At 39.5% G+C, this 21,653-nt stretch overlaps 1 protein-coding gene across 2 annotated transcripts; it reads left to right on the top strand.

Moving 5' to 3' along the window:
• Positions 1-708: 708 nt before the first annotated feature.
• cyp26a1 (cytochrome P450, family 26, subfamily A, polypeptide 1) lies at positions 709-7,284 on the top strand. 2 transcript variants are annotated; one of them, XM_015346535.2, is made up of 7 exons: positions 709-865; positions 4,134-4,358; positions 4,590-4,871; positions 5,005-5,154; positions 5,274-5,408; positions 5,516-5,668; positions 6,482-7,284. In XM_015346535.2, exons 2-7 carry the CDS (start codon positions 4,152-4,154, stop codon positions 6,824-6,826), a joined length of 1,272 nt encoding a protein of 423 aa, XP_015202021.1. In that variant the 5' UTR covers positions 709-865; positions 4,134-4,151; the 3' UTR covers positions 6,827-7,284. The 2 variants fall into 2 exon arrangements, with proteins under 2 accessions (XP_015202021.1, XP_006630556.1); XM_006630493.3 differs by lacking the exon at positions 709-865 and adding an exon at positions 3,481-3,782.
• The last annotated feature ends 14,369 nt before the right edge of the window (positions 7,285-21,653 follow it).

Raw genomic sequence — 21,653 nt, 5'->3', positions numbered from 1 at the left:
CTGAGTTCTCTTGGCAGGGTGACCCTTTTTTGAACCACAAAATGATGCCCTCCTGACCTTGTCTTTAAGGTGAATGCGCATTGTTAACATTGGGTAAACCAGTAGGCGGTGGGTACAAATTTCAAAGACTAACTTTGAGCAGCACAACACCAAAGGCGCCTTAAACGAGTCAGATGACTGCACAAACAGCAGATGAGCTGGCAGTAAAATAAAATCGATGTTATGAACCCAAATGGTTATGGAAAAATAAGAGAGACTCATCTCTCTGGGGGATCTGAATGGTTTTGCCGAGGTATCGGAAAGTTTCTCTGGGATTTTAGAAAAATTAATCGGTTTATATTTAGAAAAATAAAATGTAACGTCAGTTTGGGTTTGCCAGTTTAAAGTGTGATCGGCATTGTGAAAGAGGCCGTTACCATAGCACATGGGGTCAATTAAAAGTTTCTTTACAGACAAGTGAAAAGGCTGTTTATCTCTTGACCCAATTACAAGATTACTGTAAGTGGTTTTAATTATCCCCTTTATTTGATTGTTGTGATTGACAGTAGCAGAATGGATCGCTGTGGAGATAATAAAGCTTTCCTGCCGTAATTATTGGTGCTCAGGCTCCCGTATCTCGTTATTTGATGGACAGTGAACTTGGCGAGGTTTGCGCCAGAGTTCACAGAGATGTCACGGTCCGTGTTGTAGGTCACAAGCAGGTCAGCGCTCGGGAATGGGAAAAGGACCTGGAGGCATCGCGGAGTTTTCCAGCGCTAATCCCTGACGACGCTGGGGGACACAGAGCTCATCACACTCGGAAGAGCTCACACGGGGGATTTAAAACCTTAAGGACTGACAAGCGTTTACACGCCTAACCTTTAGGGTAAGTGGGTCGCGGGAGCAAATATCTTTTGACCTGTAACACAGATTCAACTTTATTACTTAAATCGAAAAGAAGTGGACGATATGCAGTTACAGGCATATTCACACCCCTCGGCTGAATCATTGACATTAACTAATCTGTTTAGATCGTTTAATTGCGTTGTTCAAATAAACTTTATAATCAAACGAACGTTATATTTGCGAAGTTTACCAGCCACTGCTGATTCATTCTAGTGACTAACTGAGTCCTGGCAATTTATCCATGTAGTTCCAGACATAAAATGCCACCCTCTGTCCAAACTCAACTAATCCAGCAGGATCAGCACCTACAGGTACTGTTTGCGACGATTAATCCGCCTCCAATAAACTTGGGACATCCTATCGTTGATAAGTAGGTATAGTTTCATAATAAACAACAGGAATGAATCAACGACGCCCCGTTTCCAACAATTCCAGTACGTTTACACAAGACTATATATTTTGTTTCTTTACGTCCAGTTTTTGTTTAATCGCATTCCCTACAGCTTGTTTTATTGGAGTGAGTAATATTTCTCGACCTGTAATTTCTTTATATTCTAGAATCGCGTCCCAATATTAAAGGGGTATTTAAACATGTTTTGACAGTTGGTGACAGCTCGTGTAATGAACAAGGAGCAAAATACAGCCTAAGCATGCGGTTTTATTTACTTGGCACTTAGGAAAAATAGTAAGGCTACAACGTAAGTAGTAGTTTTAAAAATAGGATGGACGGTGTTGCTTGCCAAACACATCTGTATTCATCTTTACAGTAAGGAAGCAGGTTGCAGACACCCTGGTTAATAACACATAAATGACAGATACAGCAAATATGTGGTTAATAATTCTGAGCACTCCCTGCGAGCTGCGGGTGAACTATACTTGAACTTCGCTCAGGTAGTATGTGTGTGCAGAAGGGTGGAACAGGATATGATGGCATTTTAAGCATTTTAAACACTTGGCTGCTGCTGCCAGGTCAAAAACATTCCTTACTCATTGAAGAGCAAATCTATTTGTTCCCCATTCCAAAACTGCACCCCTAAGAACGTAGTAAGAAAGACCGAGCAACAGATCGATCTTCCTTAAAGAAATACGAACACAAATCTATACCTATTGTTCTATTGCGAACACAAATGGCGATGTTGGCGATGGTAAAAACAAAAAGCGAATCATAGATGCAAAAAATGGAAAATACTTTATTATTATGAATGGAAGAGGGGGGGGGGGTGTATACAACAGTTAAGGTAGCTCGGCCAAATAGGAGAATAAGGTAAATTACAGGGCAAACGGTCACGTGGCACAATACAGGGAGGCAATCTGACTTTATAATAAAAGAGAAACCTCATTAATGCGCTCCCGTTATGCGCACAAAAACATCCTGCAAGCGGTCAGGCGGCGGTCGTGCGGGATTTTGGCATTGCAGCTGTTGTAAAAGCAACTATAAATGCTGTGGGTGGCAACAGCGCCGCTGTTTACTTTTTGATTTAACCTTGCTTTGCTCCCTTAGTTTTCAAACTGACCCGAGTTTGAACCGACGGCGAGCACTATATCATATTTTTTAGGAATCCACTTCAGTCTGACGTTGATGTAGTTTCGTGGAGGCCCTGGAAGACACTGTAAACAGGGTTAACGCCAGGCCAGACTCTAATTTTAGATTAGCCTGCATCTTTGCCACGACCGCTGTTTATAAAGTGTGGACAAGAGCTCCTCTCCATATTGTCTCCACGACGTAACGATAAACACAATGATAGTGAGTTTTACATCTGTTCCCTTGCTCCTTGGTTTCATAATTTCATGTTTGAGGCATCTATGTTTTTGTATATGGGTAGAATTTTCACCTTTCTTAAATGGGTGCTTATACTGTATATACATACAATCCATAGTTAGATCATAACATCTCTAATACACAGAGATTATAAAGTAACTATTGCAACTAACAATTTGTATTGATATTGAAGTTACTTTTACACCCGGGGAAATGACAATACATTCTGCGCACGAATTATCCTCATCACTGACGCTAACCACACTCCAAATAATTTAGAAAAATCATTGTAATGTAATGAGTCAGTGATATTGTAACTCTAAGGACAGCAATTAAAGACTAATTGTTAAATTGAGTTAAACTACTAAGGATAAAGGTAATCGGGTAATCGACACTTAATTAGAACAGGAAATGGGAGTATATTTTGAAATTATAGTTTGGGTAAGAAAAAGAAACTTTGTATCTGAATGCAGAAGTACCAGAGTCAGTAAAGAATAATTGCAATCTTGCTCAATTAAGCCCGCCCCAGGCATTACAGCTAAGAGCCCAAGCAAAGTAAGGAGTTTAAACTGCAGAATATTTGCCACAAAGAGCCCTCCGTGCTTCCCATTGTGTTGGGGAATTAACACCTTTTCAAAGTTAAATCCAAGGATTGTCTAGCTGCTCCAGGAGGTGGTATTAAAATGGGCTTATAACAAATGGTTAAGGATTTTAGGACAGCGTTTCTCCAATGGGCGGAGCAAAGAGGAATGGCACTACAATTAAAGATGAACTTTGTGTGAACTAATTTATCTGACCAAGGTAACAGGAGGCCGAGACCTGGAAACGAGTATAAAAGGGGGTATAAGCATTGAGACTCACCAGTCGAGAGAAACGCCTTAGAGAATCTTTGACCTAAAAGAGAACTGTCGGACTCCATCACATTGTAGTCCCAGGACGCAACGTCAATATGGTTTTGTATACATTATTCGCAACGGTTCTCTGCACTCTTGTGCTCCCCGTGTTGCTGTTTTTAGCCGCCGTAAAGCTCTGGGAAATTTACATTGTAAGCGGACGGGATCCCAGTTGTCGGAGCCCCCTTCCTCCAGGTACCATGGGTTTGCCGTTCCTTGGCGAGACTCTCCACATGGTCCTTCAGGTAAAGCATCTGGGTCCGGAATCGCAACACAACTGCAAAGGGCTGATATCGAGTCACGGCATGCATCCTAATTCTGTATATAGCAGGGTGTACGCGAGCGCCACCCTCTTTAAAATACGAGCTACAAGTCGGCAATTAAGATACATTATCTAGATGAAATGTATTTTAGGACGTCGATTTGTTTGCTACAATATGACCCGTTGTTGTGTTTTTCTTCGCTGTCATTTTTGAACTCTTAACTTTTTTAGGTGCACCCGGAGATTGTCATCTTTTTCCTGCTATGGAAAATGCCGATGTCGGATTGCGTCAAACTCTTGACTGCAGCTAAAGCCCAGTTCCTTATCTTTGCAGAGAAGGAAATTCCTGCAGATGAAACGCCAGAAGTATGGATTTATCTACAAGACCCATCTCTTCGGCAGCCCTACGGTGCGGGTAATGGGCGCTGAAAACGTGAGGCAGATTTTGCTGGGTGAACATAAACTTGTCGCCGTTCAGTGGCCAGCGTCAGTGAGAACCATCCTTGGTTCAGACACCCTCTCCAATCTACACGGCGCGCAGCACAAGAGCAAGAAAAAGGTGAGTTACAAATGGAGTGTCTCGCCCCCCCCTCAGCAGATTGTAAATGTAAAAACGTTGTGCGTTTTTGTAATGTAATGTCCGGAGCCTTTTGCCCTTCTCAAAACGTTAAAGTGTAAATGCGGATACGCTCTGGTATTCTGAAATCCCTCCTGCATTGTACACATTTCAACAAGTCTGCTCCTCGAGCCGAATTTTTACTCATTCAGGGTTTCTTCTCGCATTTTGTAGGCGGTCATGAAAGCTTTTTCCAGGGACGCCCTGGAGCATTACATCCCAGTAATTGAAGAAGAGGTGAGGTGCGCTGTGACGACCTGGCTCCAAAGCGACTCCTGCGTGCTGGTCTACCCCGAAATGAAGCGGCTCATGTTCCGCATCGCGATGAGGCTCCTGCTTGGCTTTGAGCCTGAACAAACGAAGTCCGACGAACAGGAGCTGGTGGAAGCATTCGAGGAGATGATAAAGAATCTATTCTCCCTCCCGATCGATGTGCCCTTCAGCGGCTTGTACCGGGTAAATGCCAGATGATGCTCTTGCCACGCTGATCTCGAGTGGTACCTTTGTAAATACAGACGATAAGGGCGCAGGCAGCATCCGGCGTCCAAGATGCCATTCTAAAATACTGAAATGTTTATTTCTTTAACAGGGTCTAAAGGCTCGCAATTTTATCCATTCCAAAATTGAAGAAAATATAAAGAACAAGATCTCAAAGCCTGCCGACGAGAGGCACCACAAAGACGCCTTGCAGCTGTTGATAGAAAACTGCAGGAAAAACGGAGAGCCGCTCAATATGCAGGTAGATTTTCTTTCTCGTTGTTTCATTACCGTTCTCAGCATGGGAAAATAAAAAGTTAAGTAAAATTACAACTAGCGTTCTGCTGAATTAAATGTTGTGAAACGCGCTTTCTTTAACAGGAGATTAAAGAATCCGCAACCGAATTGTTATTTGGAGGTCATGAGACCACCGCCAGTACAGCAACATCGCTAGTGACGTTCCTCGGTTTGCATCAGGATGTAGTGCAGCGCATGAGACAGGAGCTCTACGCGAAGGTGAAGCACAGTCGCGTTTTCCATCTCTCTCTATCCTCTTGGAGTCAAACCTGACTTCCCTTTAATTCACGGGTAAATTGTAAAACACTCCTTTCTCCTGTTTTCAGGGATTGCTGGGAGCCAATTCTCAAGACAAATCGCTGAACATCGAGACTCTGGAACAACTGAAATACATCGGATGCGTCATCAAAGAAACACTGCGGATAAACCCCTCGGTGCCTGGTGGTTTTCGCGTGGCTCTCAAAACATTTGAGCTGAATGTAAGGCAAAGTCTAGTGTGTATAACTGTTCATCAATATATCCCAAGTTTACAACCAATCCTTTAATAGCTAGCGAACGTGAAGGAATATCGTGTTTACAGCAGTACTTTCCAGATTTAAATAAGAAAGTAGTCACTTTAACCGCGTCGTTCTCTTCAAATGTAAGGCGTTACGATTTAGTTGCTATTTGCTAGGTTACACTTTGTTCCCTTCATTCTTTTATTTCAATCTTAGATGGCACAATAACCCGCTTAGAAAAAGTAAATATTATGTAAACACGTGGAAGAAGAACCCCAGCGATTGTGCCCATAGTTCTGCCCTGCTTAGCGTAGCACTGCAGTTTGCACATGATTTATAATGATTTTAATAGGAAAACGGTATTGCTTGTATTCTGAGCTTTGGAAACTACTGCTTGTGAATTCCTCATGAGGAATTCCACCACATATGTTTGTCGTCAACGCAAATAACAGCATTATGGCCCATTAAACATTCACCAATACTGTAATCCCCAGACTAATTGCCTGGATATATTGCAGACATGAAAGAAAAGTAAGCTCCATGGGTCTCTTACAGTCATGGACTTCGTTATGCAAAGAACTACTTCCCATTTCATACTTGTGCATGTCAGTGTGCATGAATCCTTTTACGCACCAAATTAAAATAAAATATTTTCTCCTGTGTGAAAAGAGCAAATTGCTGCAGCAGGAAGCCGGAGACCCATTGCTCTAAAACCATGTCACAAAACCATGACCTGGACCAACACCACCCATTCACACCTGGAGATTTCTGATGACATTTTCTTTGATTTTTCAGGGCTACCAGATCCCGAAGGGGTGGAATGTTATTTACAGCATATGTGACACACATGATGTCGCGGAGGTGTTCCCTAATAAAGAGGAGTTTCACCCTGAGCGCTTTATGTCTAGAGCTCCTGAGGACACACCTGGGTACAACTACATACCTTTCGGCGGAGGCTCTAGGAGGTGTGTGGGCAAGGAGTTTGCAAAAATACTCCTCAAGATCTTTTTAATAGAGCTGACCACGAAATGCAACTGGACACTTCTGAATGGCCCCCCTACCATGAAAACAGGCCCAACTGTGTATCCAGTGGACAATCTACCCACAAAGTTCAGCAAATTTGTTGACAACTACAACTAATTCACACACAAGGAAGAGAAAGAACCTATAGCATTTAATTTGTAAATAGCCTGTTTCATTATTAATTTTAGGAGAAATGTTTTACATTTTATATTTGACTTGTATATTTTTTAATACAATAGATATTTATACGAGACCCTTAATATTTTTGTAAAGAAAAAACACTTTGCAAGCACTATATGTGGATCCTAGTGATTCATTAAAGCTGATAACTTTTATTTAAAGTGAGTTAAACAAATATGTACATATCGTTATTTTAGTCATTTCTAAAGCAGTTTATTTAAACTAAATACGTTACTGTATGGGATCTATTTAAATAATTATTTTTGGACAGACGTTGAGAAATATTACTGGAAACCTTTATAGGTTATATGTGAGACTTTTGGGGCAAAATGTCACTCATTGGAAAAACAGAAATGTGGTACTACTTTTAAATAAAAGTGCAGATTTCTATATTTCAGATGTTTCTGTGTTTATTTCTTAAAAAAATTAAAAAAATATATTGTGGTTGCAGATATTTTGTCATGGTCCTAGTGACAAATATTATAAATGCAATCCTCCATAAAGGGGACACACAGCTGATGAATTCTAATGCAAATATCCTCTTTCTTTTCCAATCATAAAGCATTTAGTTTTACAAACTGATATGGTTAATCTTCCTGTAAAACACACAGATGCTTACCCTTACAGTGTTTTTTGCAAGACTGGCCTGTGTGGGCAGGGGCTGGCCTGCAGGGTGATGGAATGGAATGCAGTAGGTTCTGGAGTAATGGAAAATGGGCACATGCTGATTTCATAGTTTCATAAAAGCTCCCATATGAGCAATATAATAGGAATCTTATACAATTTCTGTGCTTGGGGTAATGAAACTAAGCAATGAACTCATGAAATGTGCTCTTGTTTCTAAAGATAACCTTTAAAAACAACCTTAATGTGGTTTAACATGATGAAGTGCTGTGTTTTAAGGAACCCTTGATCAATGTCCATGTCCAGTGTTTCCATAGTCCAATGCAAAGCCAGCACAACTGCTCTGGAAGGAATGATGTTCCAGAGTAACACACCTGTGTCATGCATCACCAATGTCTCATGACCTTCTGAGCCCACACTAACCTGGAAGTAACCGTATCTGTGCTGTGCTATCAAAACTGTAGGCAGTTTTCTTTTTCCAACAAAAGATTGATGATTTGTGCAAACAAAAAATGAAACCCTTGCCAATATACAAAATACAGCCTAATTAAAAAGCCTTACATGCATTGAAATATGCTTAACAAAATCTTGGGAAATGTGAAAAGGAGGCCTATTCTAAGACAACTGCAAGTTTCTCTTCAGTACTAGCTCAGCATTACTTTTCCCTTTAGATTAAATTAATTAGCGTCACTCTCTGTGTCCAGGTAAGATCTGTATAGTTTCTGACAATGAAATGGAAAGTACTTCCAACATAACAATATTCAGATTGGCATAGATCTAAAATACCATATTGCTACTAAGATGTTATATATTCTAGACATGTCTAATTAGACTTTTTACATGGCAAAATTCAAGACAGACTGAAGCCAATAACAACTTTTATTATAATGCCTGAAAGGTAATACCGATGAGACTAAGCAGCACAATTTGAAGAGAGTGGCTTAGGTTGGTGAAAATCTACCCAGCAAAACAAGCTTATTACATCACATTCTAGGTTAAAATCCTGGAAACAACAGAAAATAATTTAATGACTAAACGTTCACATCCAGAAACTCAGTTTATTTTCAAACATTTAGGGAAAAACAAAAATTCAGTGACAGTTGTGGACCTGTGATATAATGAAGTTTATTTTTATACAGGAATAGTGTATGTCAGCTACTTACATTGTATATCAATGGTAAAAATGAATTACATTAGGGAGCAAATATACACTATTAAACAAAGGCGGAAATACTGAATATTGGGCTACACGTTATGAAAATTGTTTGGTGAATTCGACATGACGAAGAGGAAAGCTCATTTAAAAGAATCTCCCTGCATTCGGAGTCTTTTGGAGGTCTGTATCCTCAGCACAAAGGGTCATGGAAGAAGAACATCCTTGCATGACAGTGAGAAAACAGACTTTGCAGTGCTGGCAAACACATTGCTGTGCCTGTGCCGGGCTAGCTGCACAGTGCCTGATTTATACTTCCAGAGTTCCTCTGCTGACACCTTAATGTCCCTCCCTCCTATCGCCGCAGGTCCAGCTTCGGTGATAGATGCAGCTGAACTTTTCCTCCTATCACCTTGTAAAGAACATTTGCGTCCCCGATTGTTTAACATCTCAGGGGAAAACAAAACTTTTTTTTTTGTCCTTCAATTACCAGCCATTTTGGTCGAAATTCACAAGGATGAAACAGAATTTATTGGAGCGGTGTGAAAGAAGTTTTAAACCCACTTCTCTTTTATTCAGTCCACTGAACTGAACATTGCGCAGAGTAAATCAATGTAATTGCTGCAGGACCTGCATTGTTACAAGAGATGCTTTACGCACTGTGCTGTTGGTTATTTAGCATGTTTAATTTAAAATCCCAAGAAAAGAGCTACAGTTAACTTTCACATCATGTACAGATAACAGCTGTAGCACCTGTAGAGTAATGGAAAATAATTCAACAAAGCACAAAATTAATGAATCAAAGACAAATTAATTCAAGCACTCAAAGGGCCATTTGCAGAAAACTGGGGGGAATTATTTCACCATTTCTCCCTTTATTAACAAGAAATATTAAAAAATAAGTCTATCTTTAAAATGTGCCCTTGGGTGATGTTTTGAATACCTTTAAGTCAAATGTCATCAGGATGATTTTCATATCAGGAAGCTTTTCAAACTTAATACAGAGATAGGTTTAATAGGTAAGAGTTAGATGCTTTTTAATTGTCATTAATAAAAAAACATTTTACTTAAGTCTTACCCTTACCAAAGACTTAGTATATGTTTAGTGCATCAGACTGATCTACAGTTTCTGACAAAGGATGTATTATTAGAAAAAGGAGAGGAATTTTGCTTTGATTGGAAGTTTTAACCACATCTCCCTTCGAAAATAACAGACAAATAATGGGAAGTAAGGCATCAGTTCATTATTACCTTATATATAATCAGTTTTATATATATATGGGATTTCCATTGGTTAATTGCAGGGAACAAGTATATACCGATCATTATTAATTTGTGTTTGTTGTTGGCCAGCTCTTTAAAATTGTATGAGCGCTCACATGAGTCCTTCAGTGCAGGACAGGTAGATTCTCTTGGTGATCCAGCAATCATTTAAAAAAAAAAAACGAAATTATTTCTGGGAGGAGCCTCTAATGAAAATACATTGCGCCTACTGTAGAAATTCAGAAAAAAACAGTTTCTGATACTTTTTTTTTGTGGACTTGGCAGTACTTTAGGTACGAGGCAGTGTATCAGTTAAAGGCAGTAAGATGTATGCTGACGTGGAATGTATTGCTCTTGTTGAGTGGGACAGCTCTTCTGACACAACTGTAATCCAGGTGTTTTAAAGAGCAAGTGTTCTGGATTCAGATCTCCCTTATCAAAGCAGTTGTTTTTAGATGCAAAGCTGGAATTAACAAGCAGCCGAGCTACCCAATATCGGAGGAAAGTGACTGACCGGCTAAAAAAATACATCTGGTGACCTTTGAAGTGAACTGATAGTGACTCCCGGAGAAACAGCTGCTTGTGTCAGACAGAGGTCAGGCTTTGGGGGATTGCCAACACAGGCTAACAACACCACAACACTGAGATTCTTCCGATTCTGAGTGTACAAGAAGACAGGAAACCTTCAACCAATGGCTTGGATAAGTATGCTGCTGTTCATAACCTCTGTAATAGACTGTAAAATATGTACGATATTTTAACAGGAAATATAGTCTGTAGTATCAGATAGAAAACTGCACAGCTCTTCTGACAAAGGCTTTTCCTTTGGGGATGAATTTATCCCTTTCATCTTCAGAAAGTCTCAAACACATTTAATGCTAAAAGGGGTCAACATCTAGCAAACCATTTTCTGTGTCATTGCAAATTTGCCCAGCTAATATATTTATGTCAAAGAATAACTTTCAGACATCCACACATTCACCTGTATTCAACATTCAGCAGAGCCTCCTTTTGGGCCAAAAACAAGTGTCAAAGATTCCAAAGGAAAAACAACTTAGTCTGTGTTTTCAACAAATCTAAAAAGGTTTTTTGAGAAAGAATGTACTTATAAAAACTTCATTTTTCACGTCCACTTTTCTTAGAAGTTCTTTTAACGGCTTCCTTTTTTCCCCAGTCTTCTTCTGCAGTATTTTTTGTCAGCTTCTGAATGTGCAATAGGAACATAAACCTCCATTGCCAGGTTTGTGCTTAGCCACAACAGGCACAGTAAACATAGATGAAGAATAGTTAATAATCCTTAAAAAGTTTTTTTTTCATAGTGGAAGTGAAAACAGGGCTTTTCACTGCAAAGAAGTTCAGCGAAAGTGCTTCTAACATCATTTGCATGTCTGCTGCACTTTTGCCCTTCTTGTTGAATCACATCAGATGTTAAAACTCCCAATCAGATTACCTATTAGGCTGCCCATTGCTATTATTTATAATCAAGACAGGCTTTCTGTGGGTTTGCAGGGTCAGGCAAAGTTCAGTGAGAAAAAGAAGCATGCCACCACAGTAACATTGTTTTACCTATTTCTGATTCATGATTCAAATGCACAAGGAATAACAACATCCAATAATCAGATACTTTGTGAATGTTTGTTGCATCTCCTGTTGTGTGTGAGAAGTTTTGGCTTAACCCGCTTGGTTAAGAGGCCTGGCCATAAGAGGAGGAGGCTCGCACCCCCATTCAGAGAGAGAAGGTTACCAAGGGGTGCAAAAGGTGGAGATGGGCTGGAGGAGGGACGCATGAGACAACTTGCATAAAAAGATTTTTTCAGTGGGATGTGAATAGCTCATATTGGGGAATAATAAAGATTTTAAACAGTCGGGTGAAACTGGAGGTTTTTGGCATTATTCCTCCTGAACTTCAATTAAGACCCTCCATTTGTTGTAACTATAGCCCCCACCCCCAGCACGCAGTAACATTACTTTCAGAGCTTTACCATTCCAACATCGTGCTACGAAGGAGCTGGCTCACTGGCCAGTTTTAGAGACACAGAAACAAATAGCGTTTGTTACTGCACTTATCATAGCAGCTGTTACTTCTTTTCGGTATCAGCGTCAAGTAACGCATGTGCCATTAATTAATGTGTCATAAATGGACATATTAACAGTTAATTGCTATGTGCTTAACATGCTGCTGTGATCTGAAGCAGAGCAGGTTTTAGAACAGTATCAGTTTCTGATCATCTTCACCTGTTCTGTACAAAAGAACACAGTTCTCAACAGGAAATCATTTTCAGATGATCATGTTGTACAAAAAGTTCTATATAGTCAGTATAAAAAAGATGAGCAGCTCACTGGAATAACATAATGAATCAAGCAGCAGGCACAGATAAAAGCTGTGAAATATGAGTCACACGGAAAAGAAAAAATTAGGTAGAAGTGTGCACCTTTTAAGGCCAAGGAAATGTAAATTTGAAATGACCTTTTTTAACCTCACTCTGAAATAATGTCACTTGTATTCTAGCATGATACAAAAGATGCACATCAATAACAATTTCTTTAAATGGCTGTTCCAGGTCATTGAACTAGGCTTTAATTACGATAATGAGGTAAAGGAGCGGTCTTTAGAAAAAAATTAACTAGCCTGTAGTCGCAGTTCATGAATCCACACACTTATCATCGAGCACACTATGAAGTGGAGGAGACAAAAGTGTAGCTTATTTGGAAAAGTGCCTCTGAGACACCCTGACTCTGGGTTAGTTTTTCCTGGTGCTTCTGTGCAATTACAGAGTGGATCAGGCCTTTATCATACATAATGAACTGAGACATTACAGTTATCCTTTGTGCTCTTACCTCTTTAAACTCTTCATTTAGGAAAGTAAAACATTAGTCACCTGTGATGGAGTGGTGTCCCATCCAGGGTGTATCCTGCCTTGTGCCTGTTGCTTCCCAGTATAGACTGCGGCTTCCCTGTAATGGACATACTGGTTAGAAAATGAAATCTTAGTCACTGTTGTAACTGCTGTGTGTATAGCTTTTATTACACAGCAGCGCTTATAAGGTTTACAAAGTTGCTTATCAGAGCTCCTCAGGTTTCCATCCTTATTATTCTACCTGCCATCGGGGAGATGCCAGTATGAGCCACAGCTGAGGTCAAAGGTTTTCCTCCCTGCTTTGGAAACAGCATTCTGATTCACACAACACATCACTGAAGTGACTGATAGAACATTCGAGCTGGGTGTTAAACACACAAAGGGATGTCGCACAGTCCTGTTTGATCAAAATAGTGAATATCTGGAGCCTTATGTTCTCCCAACAGTGCCCAAATGTGTGCCCTCCCCCCAGCATCCCCTACCAGTGTTTCATTTTTGTCAAAGATCAAAGCACCCAGTTCCTTTAGCTACACGTTATCTCTGCTCTGAATTTAATACTGTCTCAATTCTGCCTCATCACAAAAGAAGCTCATTAATAATCACTGAGAAGATCCTGACAGCAAATGGATACTCTGCATTCCCACCTTAATAGGGAATGCTTTCATACCAGGCAAACTCAAATAGCTGCTCCCTGACAGACATCGGCAGAGTTCAAGTGCTGCTTTCTTCAGACTCAGTAAAGGGAGACCAAGTTGGGATTCTCAGTTTTCAGTGAAAGAGAAGCAGGAATGGTAAAAATGTGTTTTTACAAATTGGGAAGGCCATCAATAATCCAGTGTGCAATTGAAAAGAAAATTCGCAATTTTGTATCGCCAGGCTGAAACAACTCAACAACTTGTTAAGCATTTAAAGAATTTTGTGCTTTTCTCCCAGATTAATTAAGCAGTCTGTCTCACCCAAAGCACATATGGTGGACTTAACATTGTTCATGTGATTATACCTACAAGCAGAAGAACAAGGAATACAGCCTCCATGCACAATTTCCCATAATACCCATTAAGGTATTGTTTCCAAGAGTGGTTTTTCAGATGAGGACTTGACACAGATCTGTAGCTCTTCACTTGTGTTCTTTCACATCCTGCAGAACTATATCTTATTCCTACCGTCCATGCTGATCGGAACCAAAGGTTATTTACAGCTAATATGAACAGGGCCCCATGAAAAACAGTAGTCTTAAAAACGATTGGAACAGACATGAACACAGTACATACTCAGTGGACATTGGTTTTGATAACGGTTTTCAACATAACATTCTACACAACAGGCCTTGCAGAATAAGGAAATATGAAAGTTGAAGAACGTCTCATTTTGAATGCCTTCTTATTCTTATTTTTAACGTATTCTGTAGCACATGGAAGCTGAGGCTTTTTAGATTTAAAACATAAAAGTAATTTACCATACAATTACAGTACACAATAGCCCAGATAAGTAGAAAAACAGATTTGTTTTTTCCCAAGCATACATTATGGAATTATAGAATTTAAGCAGAACCTCAGGAGCTACTGTGCCTTGTTGTGCAACAAAGTTTCAGACATTATAACCATTGACAAAACTAAAAGAATGCTGTCCTTCTTGTGAATGGCTTACAGCCTTGTGAAACAGATACAGCACAACAAAAGGAGCTCACTTTCTATTTCATCTGCGTGTCAAGCCGCCCGAAAGGATGCAAAACATTCTGCAAGCCAATAAGAAATAGATTAAAACAGGATCGTCCAAGGTGAGAGATAATTACTGGCTGTGGCAGACAACATCTGTTGCTGCAGGATTTCTTCAGTCAGTTCACCTGAAGACAAGCTGAAACCTCCCCCCGAGTTCATGACTGACAGTTGCCTTGGGGTGTTTCTTACACTCTACACTCCTTAATTTCATTTCCAGGGCCTTTCTCTGACACTATACGGCATGAATACGGAGGTAAAATAAAGCTTAGTTATTGTACAGTGCTCTTCAATTGATTTAATCATCAAGTTGGAGAAAAAATCGGAACTAGATCCTGAATGGTTTCAATGTTTCCAGTAGTACATTTGGTGGACAGAGGATACAGGATCAGTGGAAGTTTTTCATCTAAACATTCCATTTTATTTTATGTTTGCTTTTCTTTATTTTAAATAATGGTATGTTCATGTTTTGTTTCTTGGTCAACATGCTCCTGGGTGTGTGGAGAATTCTGGATGAAAGTGACAGGTGTCTGAACCTGGAAACTGTTAGTGTTTATTAGGAGTAGCTGAAATGATTGACCTGACCGTGTGTTAAAATTTCTAAATATATCAAAATAGTCTAAATAAGTGTTTTTTTTCCTGATTCATGTCAGCAGATCAGTCTTATTTTCAATATTTTCTGAAGCACACCCTTCTATTAAAGTCAAAATGCTTTTCCTTTGTTACATTATTTTTTATTTGATAGATAATTGGAAAACACTTAGCTTTGATAGACACTAAAACTTACTGACAATGTCCAATCATACAAAGGAAAGCAAGAAAGTCAGATTAATTGAGCTCTGTTCCTTTTAGCATGTTAGCTCATATTACTACAGTACATATCATATTCTAATACTGGAATGCCACTTACAGACGGTCATGGTTTTTGTACTGCATGAAGACAAGGGAAATACTTCAGAAAGATATTTTTCAGATTCCAGTTGTCTCTGATGCTTTTTGTGGTTCTCAGGAGCCTGGAACAAAGTATACAAAGAAGACATTTCACCCCGTAAACTGCTTAGTCTGACTGCCTGTGTGAACTCCCAGCCCCGAAGCATGTGAAATGAGATAGGAAGCTTCATTCCCATCACAAATACTGCTATGACTTGTTCTAGGGAAGCCTGCAATAAGAGGTCAGGTGGAGTTCGTTGATCTGTTAAACAAACAGTGCTAAATCAGTGTTTAAGGTGTTGTTTTCAGTGCTGTTAACTGCCGTACAGCTAACAACAAAGTACTTTCAGATGCCAAGGAAAGGGAAAAACGAGAATGGGAAACTGGGAAAAAACTATATATTTCCTTCCAAAATAAACCAAATAGCGCCAGCGACATTGCTGTTTATCCTATAAAAACTTTGCTCAAGGTTGATGCAGACACTGTACTACTGTTGCACATACCGCAAGAAGTTCAAAAGTTCAGTTGAACCATGAACTTTGTCACAGCACAGCAGGAAGCTCCACAAATAGCGTGTAAAAAAAAAGCAAAGAGGAAAGAGGAAAGAATAAAAACCCCAGAAGGTAATCGTGCCACATTTACAGAGAGTGACAGGTAAGAACAGCCTCCTTCCTCTCAGCCCTGACACCCCACCCACCCCGCAATGTGTTTATACCCCCTTTCTCATTAGGAGCACAAATAAAGTCAGAGCGAATGAAAATCAAGCTTAACTGTTTGACCAGTTCTATTCACCAGGACTATGTGTGCTTTTAGGCGCTCTGACTGGCACATGGTGAGGGAACATTTCTATCTGAGTGCTAAGCTCATTTGAGTTATTTAGTACATTCTTTCGGAGGTTTTGTGTTCATACTTGCGTCTGTGGGTCCTAGTCGCTTTCCTCCCTGTCTGGAACAGAGGAGAAAAATCCAAACAAAGGGGTCATGGCTCTTATGTATTTGTTTAAAGCTGAGATTCATGTCACCCCTGGTTGATGCCTTGACCAGGCTATGCAAACTAGCACTAAGCATAAATGGTTCAGGAATGAAAACAAGCTTGTGCTGTTATTACAGCCTAATTTGAAAATGTTTTCAAGGAATAACTTGAGAACACAAAGCGTTTAACTCAGTCAGGGAAGAGTTTTGATGTAACCTTTTGTGAAAGCGTATGTAACGCAGCAATGTGTTGAATCTAGAACGAGGGTCAAAACAGAATGGAAGGAACTTACTTTTAACACATCTTTGAAAGGTCTTATTCATGCAGAAGTCCTTTTGGTCGTAAAAACACAGATGAGGAAGAAGCTTTATTTTACCTAACCCACTGGGGCAAGGATCTCCGCAAGAGAATGTGACACATCCTTCACACACTCAAGTGAGGAATGCTCTTTGAAGAGTATTGTCCAATCTGATGCAATAACAAATTCATTGCCTTCTCAGGAAACCACCCCCACACTGTCAGAAAAGGTACAAGCATTCTTCCTTTCCCATCATCCAACGTCAAGCAGTAAATGCTGTCTCCCTTCAGACAATACTGGTTCGCAATGCGCACAGAGAAAAAATAATATGTACTGTACATGACTCCTTCCCAAAACAAGCACAGCCGCGTCAGCATGCATTGGCTACAAGGTAACATGTAAAGGTTAATTATACGCTGAAAAAAAGAAAGAGAAACGAAAAAAAGAGAAAAGAAACACCATTTCAGCTGTTGAGCGTTCTTTAGGTGTCACCTGAATAGTCAGCACTGGAAGAAGGTTAACACATAAAACATCGTTTCCTTGTTGATTAACTCTTAAATTGGTTGAAAATTATTGTGAAAGGTACTTCTGCAACTGGTGACACTGACTGTTGTGTTTATTCGGTGCTGTAAGGGTAATGTGTCGCAGAAAATTGATATAATTCACAACAATATAATTAGAAAGGAGAGGAAAAGACCCTTTTTGGATCTGAAGAAGCTTTGTTTAGGGGAAACACAGTTCCAACCTGCTTTTCAGGCTTGACAAACACAGGAGATACATGGCAAGGCAAAGGTGAATCACGTGGATCCCCAGGAACAAGAATCAAGCAACTTTATTGGTAGCAGCTTATGTATCTATTAATAAACATAGAGCATTAGTCCTACCCAGCGAGACACTGATTCTGGTCCATATCTGAGAACTCTTCTGAGAAGAAACCCACAGCCTCAGAGCCATGAGAAGCCAAAGAGCAACACATGTCACCAGTAAGGGAAAGATTCTGTGTGCTTGGAAAAGAGACTTGTAATTATGTTTGATCCTGTTTTATTGCTAGATCTATTAGATTTACTAAACTACACTTATACTACTTAGCACTGGAAAAGCTATGTCTGACCAATCTGCCTCAATTAGTAGAATGATTAAGCTAACCCCTTTTGATTATGACTAAAATTTAAAAAGTAAACAAAACTACATTTCACACTTTAAAACAAGGCCTTAAAAAGAGAAAGCGTGAGAGTGCTTAGGAGTTGGTAGATTACAGGCCCTTCTATGAAGGCAGGGAAGAGACAATAAAGAAGATAAATATTTCTGTTAATTTAGCATCCCATACTGACTTTGCTCTCCCATTTGGACTATTATCACTATTATCTGCTTCATATTCATCAACATCACCTGAAAGAAACCCATTGGCTTCTGCCTTCACCTGCCCTCCTCCGCCAAGAATTCTGATTTCATCTTGATATCATGTAAGGGTGATACATGATTCTTCTCAGCTGGAACTTGTCTCTTAGAATCTGTCCCAGTGTGTCTTTGGTCCAGTGATAGTCCGTTCTTCCTATAATGTGTCTTCATTTCTTTTCTCATGCTGTGCTGTCACAAACTCTTGCTCATGCTCGGTCCAACCCATTCATTTTCTCATTCTTTCTTTATCACATACACATTGTTCAATCGCTCTTCGGATTGTCCAGTAGCTTTTGTTTCACTTTTTCATTCAGGGGTCAGGTGTCCACATGTTAATACAGGTGGTAAAACAACAGTTAAATAGTTATCCATAGTACCACAATGGTTAAATACCTATTTTCTTCTGATTTTCTGTTAGAAGTAAGCTTAACCTTCTAAAGGCACTCTAATCCATTTTGACTCATTTTGACTCATTGAGACGCATTTGGACAGTTTTTCTTCATCTTTAAATCACAAAGGAACTGAGACAAAAAACAATCCAAAGGATGTGTGTAGAAGCCATATCAGTTAATTTCTGTTATTTGAATACAGGATCTCAGTAACAATTTGAATAATTATACTGCATAATCGTAGGCACTTGCCAAATCATGTCAGACGTGGTAAATAAAAATGATTTATTGCATCATAGTCATTTCATTAAAGAATCCTGTCCAGATTATACTTAAAAGAAAAAGCCGCTGAAAAGAACACTCATAGCAAGTGAACATTTGACATGTTGTCACTGAGTGGAAAAATGTGTGATACCATAATTCTTTCAGTAACTTCTAGGAACCTTTAAGGATTAAAGGCTTTTCAACTGTTATATCCATTTTCTTACTCGGAAGCAAGGTTTGGAGAACACAACTAATCTGTCAGGTCTTTCACATAGAAGTGAGATTAATCTGATTCTTCTACATTGATCTTATTTCTTAAAAATGCTCTTTCTGAAATCCATCCAACTGAAGGTGAGGACAATATGAGAGTTATTTCAACAGAAGTCTGATTAGGTTAATTAGAAGAACTTTCGCAGGAAAACGTTGTTTTTTTCAGTTGTGACAATATGGTGTTTTAAGCAGAAGTTCAGGAAAAGGCAAAATGTCAAATCTCATCCACTTTCTCTGTCTTTACACATACACATCTATATCACTCCTCCTGAGGACCCCTTAGTATCTCCACCCCATCTTCACTCTCACAGCATCTCCCTGGCTCATTCCTCATGAGGAAAGGGTGGTGGTGGTGGGGGGTTCAATCCATCTAGTCCACATGGGCAAGCTGCCTTTCCTATAGCCTGTCAAGCCAAATCATCTTTCAATTAATTTCACCTCTACTTCAAATAAATTATATTTTAGTCTAAATGCTGAAATATTGATGATTGAAACAATAACAAATCCCAAGTGAGAGCTTTAACACTTGAACTCCTTTTGGAACATTTTGCTTAAGGTTCTATTTTTCTGATCTTATGATGGAGCCATCCCTTTTCGGGTCAATGCAATACAATCAGTGGTTTTAGGAATATGTGAATATCTTCTCTCTCTGTCTGTCTCCCACCCGAACATTTGTCAAAGCAGTCTTGCCTACTCCAGCCCTCCCCGGAGACCCATCTGGCCTGCACATGAACTCCACTCAACTTTCTCCCCTGCTTTATCACAGTACTGAAAAGTACCAGCTGTCTAGCAATGCTCAGGACTTGTACAAGATGTGAACAGGTTGTAACTACATGTCACAGGCATGCATGCTTACATTTTCTCTCTCTGCCTCCACCTCTCCATGACTCCTCACAATAAAAACATCAGGCTGCTGTAGGTGTTAGACACAAACACCAGCCAACCAGGCTGTAGTTTCAGGTGTGTTTGCACACTTGGCTCACTAACCTTCAGACAGTCAAAACATATTACATTGGAACAGATCTGCAAAAACAAAAAGCCACTTACAATTGTCCTGCATCTATTTCTTTGGAAGTGAAAACAAACGTTTAATGTGAAATGAAAAATGAAGTGAAATAATGGTAGAAATATATGCGGTTGGATTAAAATCTAAAAAATACAGTTTGTTCACGGCAAAAATAACATTTCAATACCCTTTACTACAAAGTTTGTAGGTAATTTAGATGATCAGAAAAATTGAAATTGAGACCATGCTGCTATCGTACTACCCTATTGTGTAGCGTAAGTACCTTAAGAACTGGCCAGCTTCCATGTCCTCCCTTACAACACTTTTAAAACCCTGCCTCACGCTTGACCTGTAGGTAGACACTTCTCAAGTTTTTTCATCCATCAAGTACACAATTCAATAGGGGGGTGTATTTTTTTTGGATTTTGTGGTATGTGAATTTCTGCAATTGAAGATCTTCCTGACTGCACCCCATGAAAAGGTTCATTTGCTTTTGCTGGCAGGCATATTATAGCAAGTAGCAAATTTATTTTAAACAGCGTCTGCAGCTTTCAGACAGCTGGCATGGTGGGAATTAAAATAAACCAGTGAAAAGAAGACTGTCCAGTTCATTGAGAGGGCAAGAACGATATAGAGTAGCACGTCCCTGACACTTCTACACACACATATGCTGAAAGAGTTACCCCTGACTGGCCTGCCACAAATCTCCCATTACCTCAATGAGAAGAAACACTCTTCACAACGTTTCACTCTTATTTTAGCACCCATTATCTTTACCTCTCAGACTCGATGGGTTCATTCCCATGTCAAGCAAACTAGGCAGGTTCATTTATCGGGGCAGTCTATCACTGCTAATAGAAAACACTGTTTCGCTCTGTTGGAAAGATTAAACTAATGCACACACTATGGGCTTTTTAACAGACCTTGGAATTTCTTAAGTTACAGGGTCAGGAGAGGAAAATGTGCATTATGCCCCCAAAAAATGATGCCTGCACAATAGTAAATGACAGGTAATTAAAGAATTATAAAAATAACCTGAACGTTTGTAAAATGCCTCTGAGATAATAATATCCAGGTGCAGAACAGAAAGGTAAAGAGGTAAATTATAGAGGTGCAATAAAGGTGGGGTTTTGACCTTTGGTACTTTTGACTTCTTAGAAGTGGAGAACGTTAGCGGCACCGAGCCCTGTTTGGCCCCTGAATCACCTCATTCTTCATCCGCTGCTTGTCTGACAAGCACACAGCTACCTTCTCAATGTTTTGAAAACCTTGTTTTCTTTTGTTATAGACAAGAAAACAAGAGTACCCAAACATGCATTGAAACATACAGAAATCTACTGGTTTTTATGAGTAAATCTGTACCTTGAGTGAAGAACGATTTCAGACTGACAGTACTGTTCTCTTAGTACAGACAGTACTGTACTCACATACTGTAAATCACCAGGTAAGTATAACACCTGGAAACCTTCTGCAATGACATTAATGCCCGGTGTCTTTGAAAGACATTTTTGTTGTGTTTCTAGAGCTCAGCTCAGTGTGGATAATTCATTAATGTTCATGATGAACAGCTTTGGCCTTTGTTTTGGTACATAAATAGCAAAAATGGTTTTAAAGTTTTAAAACA

Source organism: Lepisosteus oculatus, chromosome 4 (assembly GCF_040954835.1).
Source record: "Lepisosteus oculatus isolate fLepOcu1 chromosome 4, fLepOcu1.hap2, whole genome shotgun sequence".
NCBI lineage: Eukaryota > Metazoa > Chordata > Actinopteri > Semionotiformes > Lepisosteidae > Lepisosteus > Lepisosteus oculatus.
Note: the sequence above shows the minus strand (reverse complement) of the source record. Positions and strands in the feature narration are given on the sequence as shown.

Bases quoted from the DNA above. Each gene is read 5' to 3' on its own strand.
- cyp26a1 (XM_006630493.3), top strand. From the start codon at position 3,594: ATGGTTTTGTATACATTATTCGCAACGGTTCTCTGCACTCTTGTGCTC. The intron at 3,783-4,133 runs GTAAAGCATCTG...TTATCTTTGCAG, and splicing joins CTCTCCACATGGTCCTTCAG to AGAAGGAAATTCCTGCAGAT. The intron at 4,872-5,004 runs GTAAATGCCAGA...TTTCTTTAACAG, and splicing joins CCTTCAGCGGCTTGTACCGG to GGTCTAAAGGCTCGCAATTT.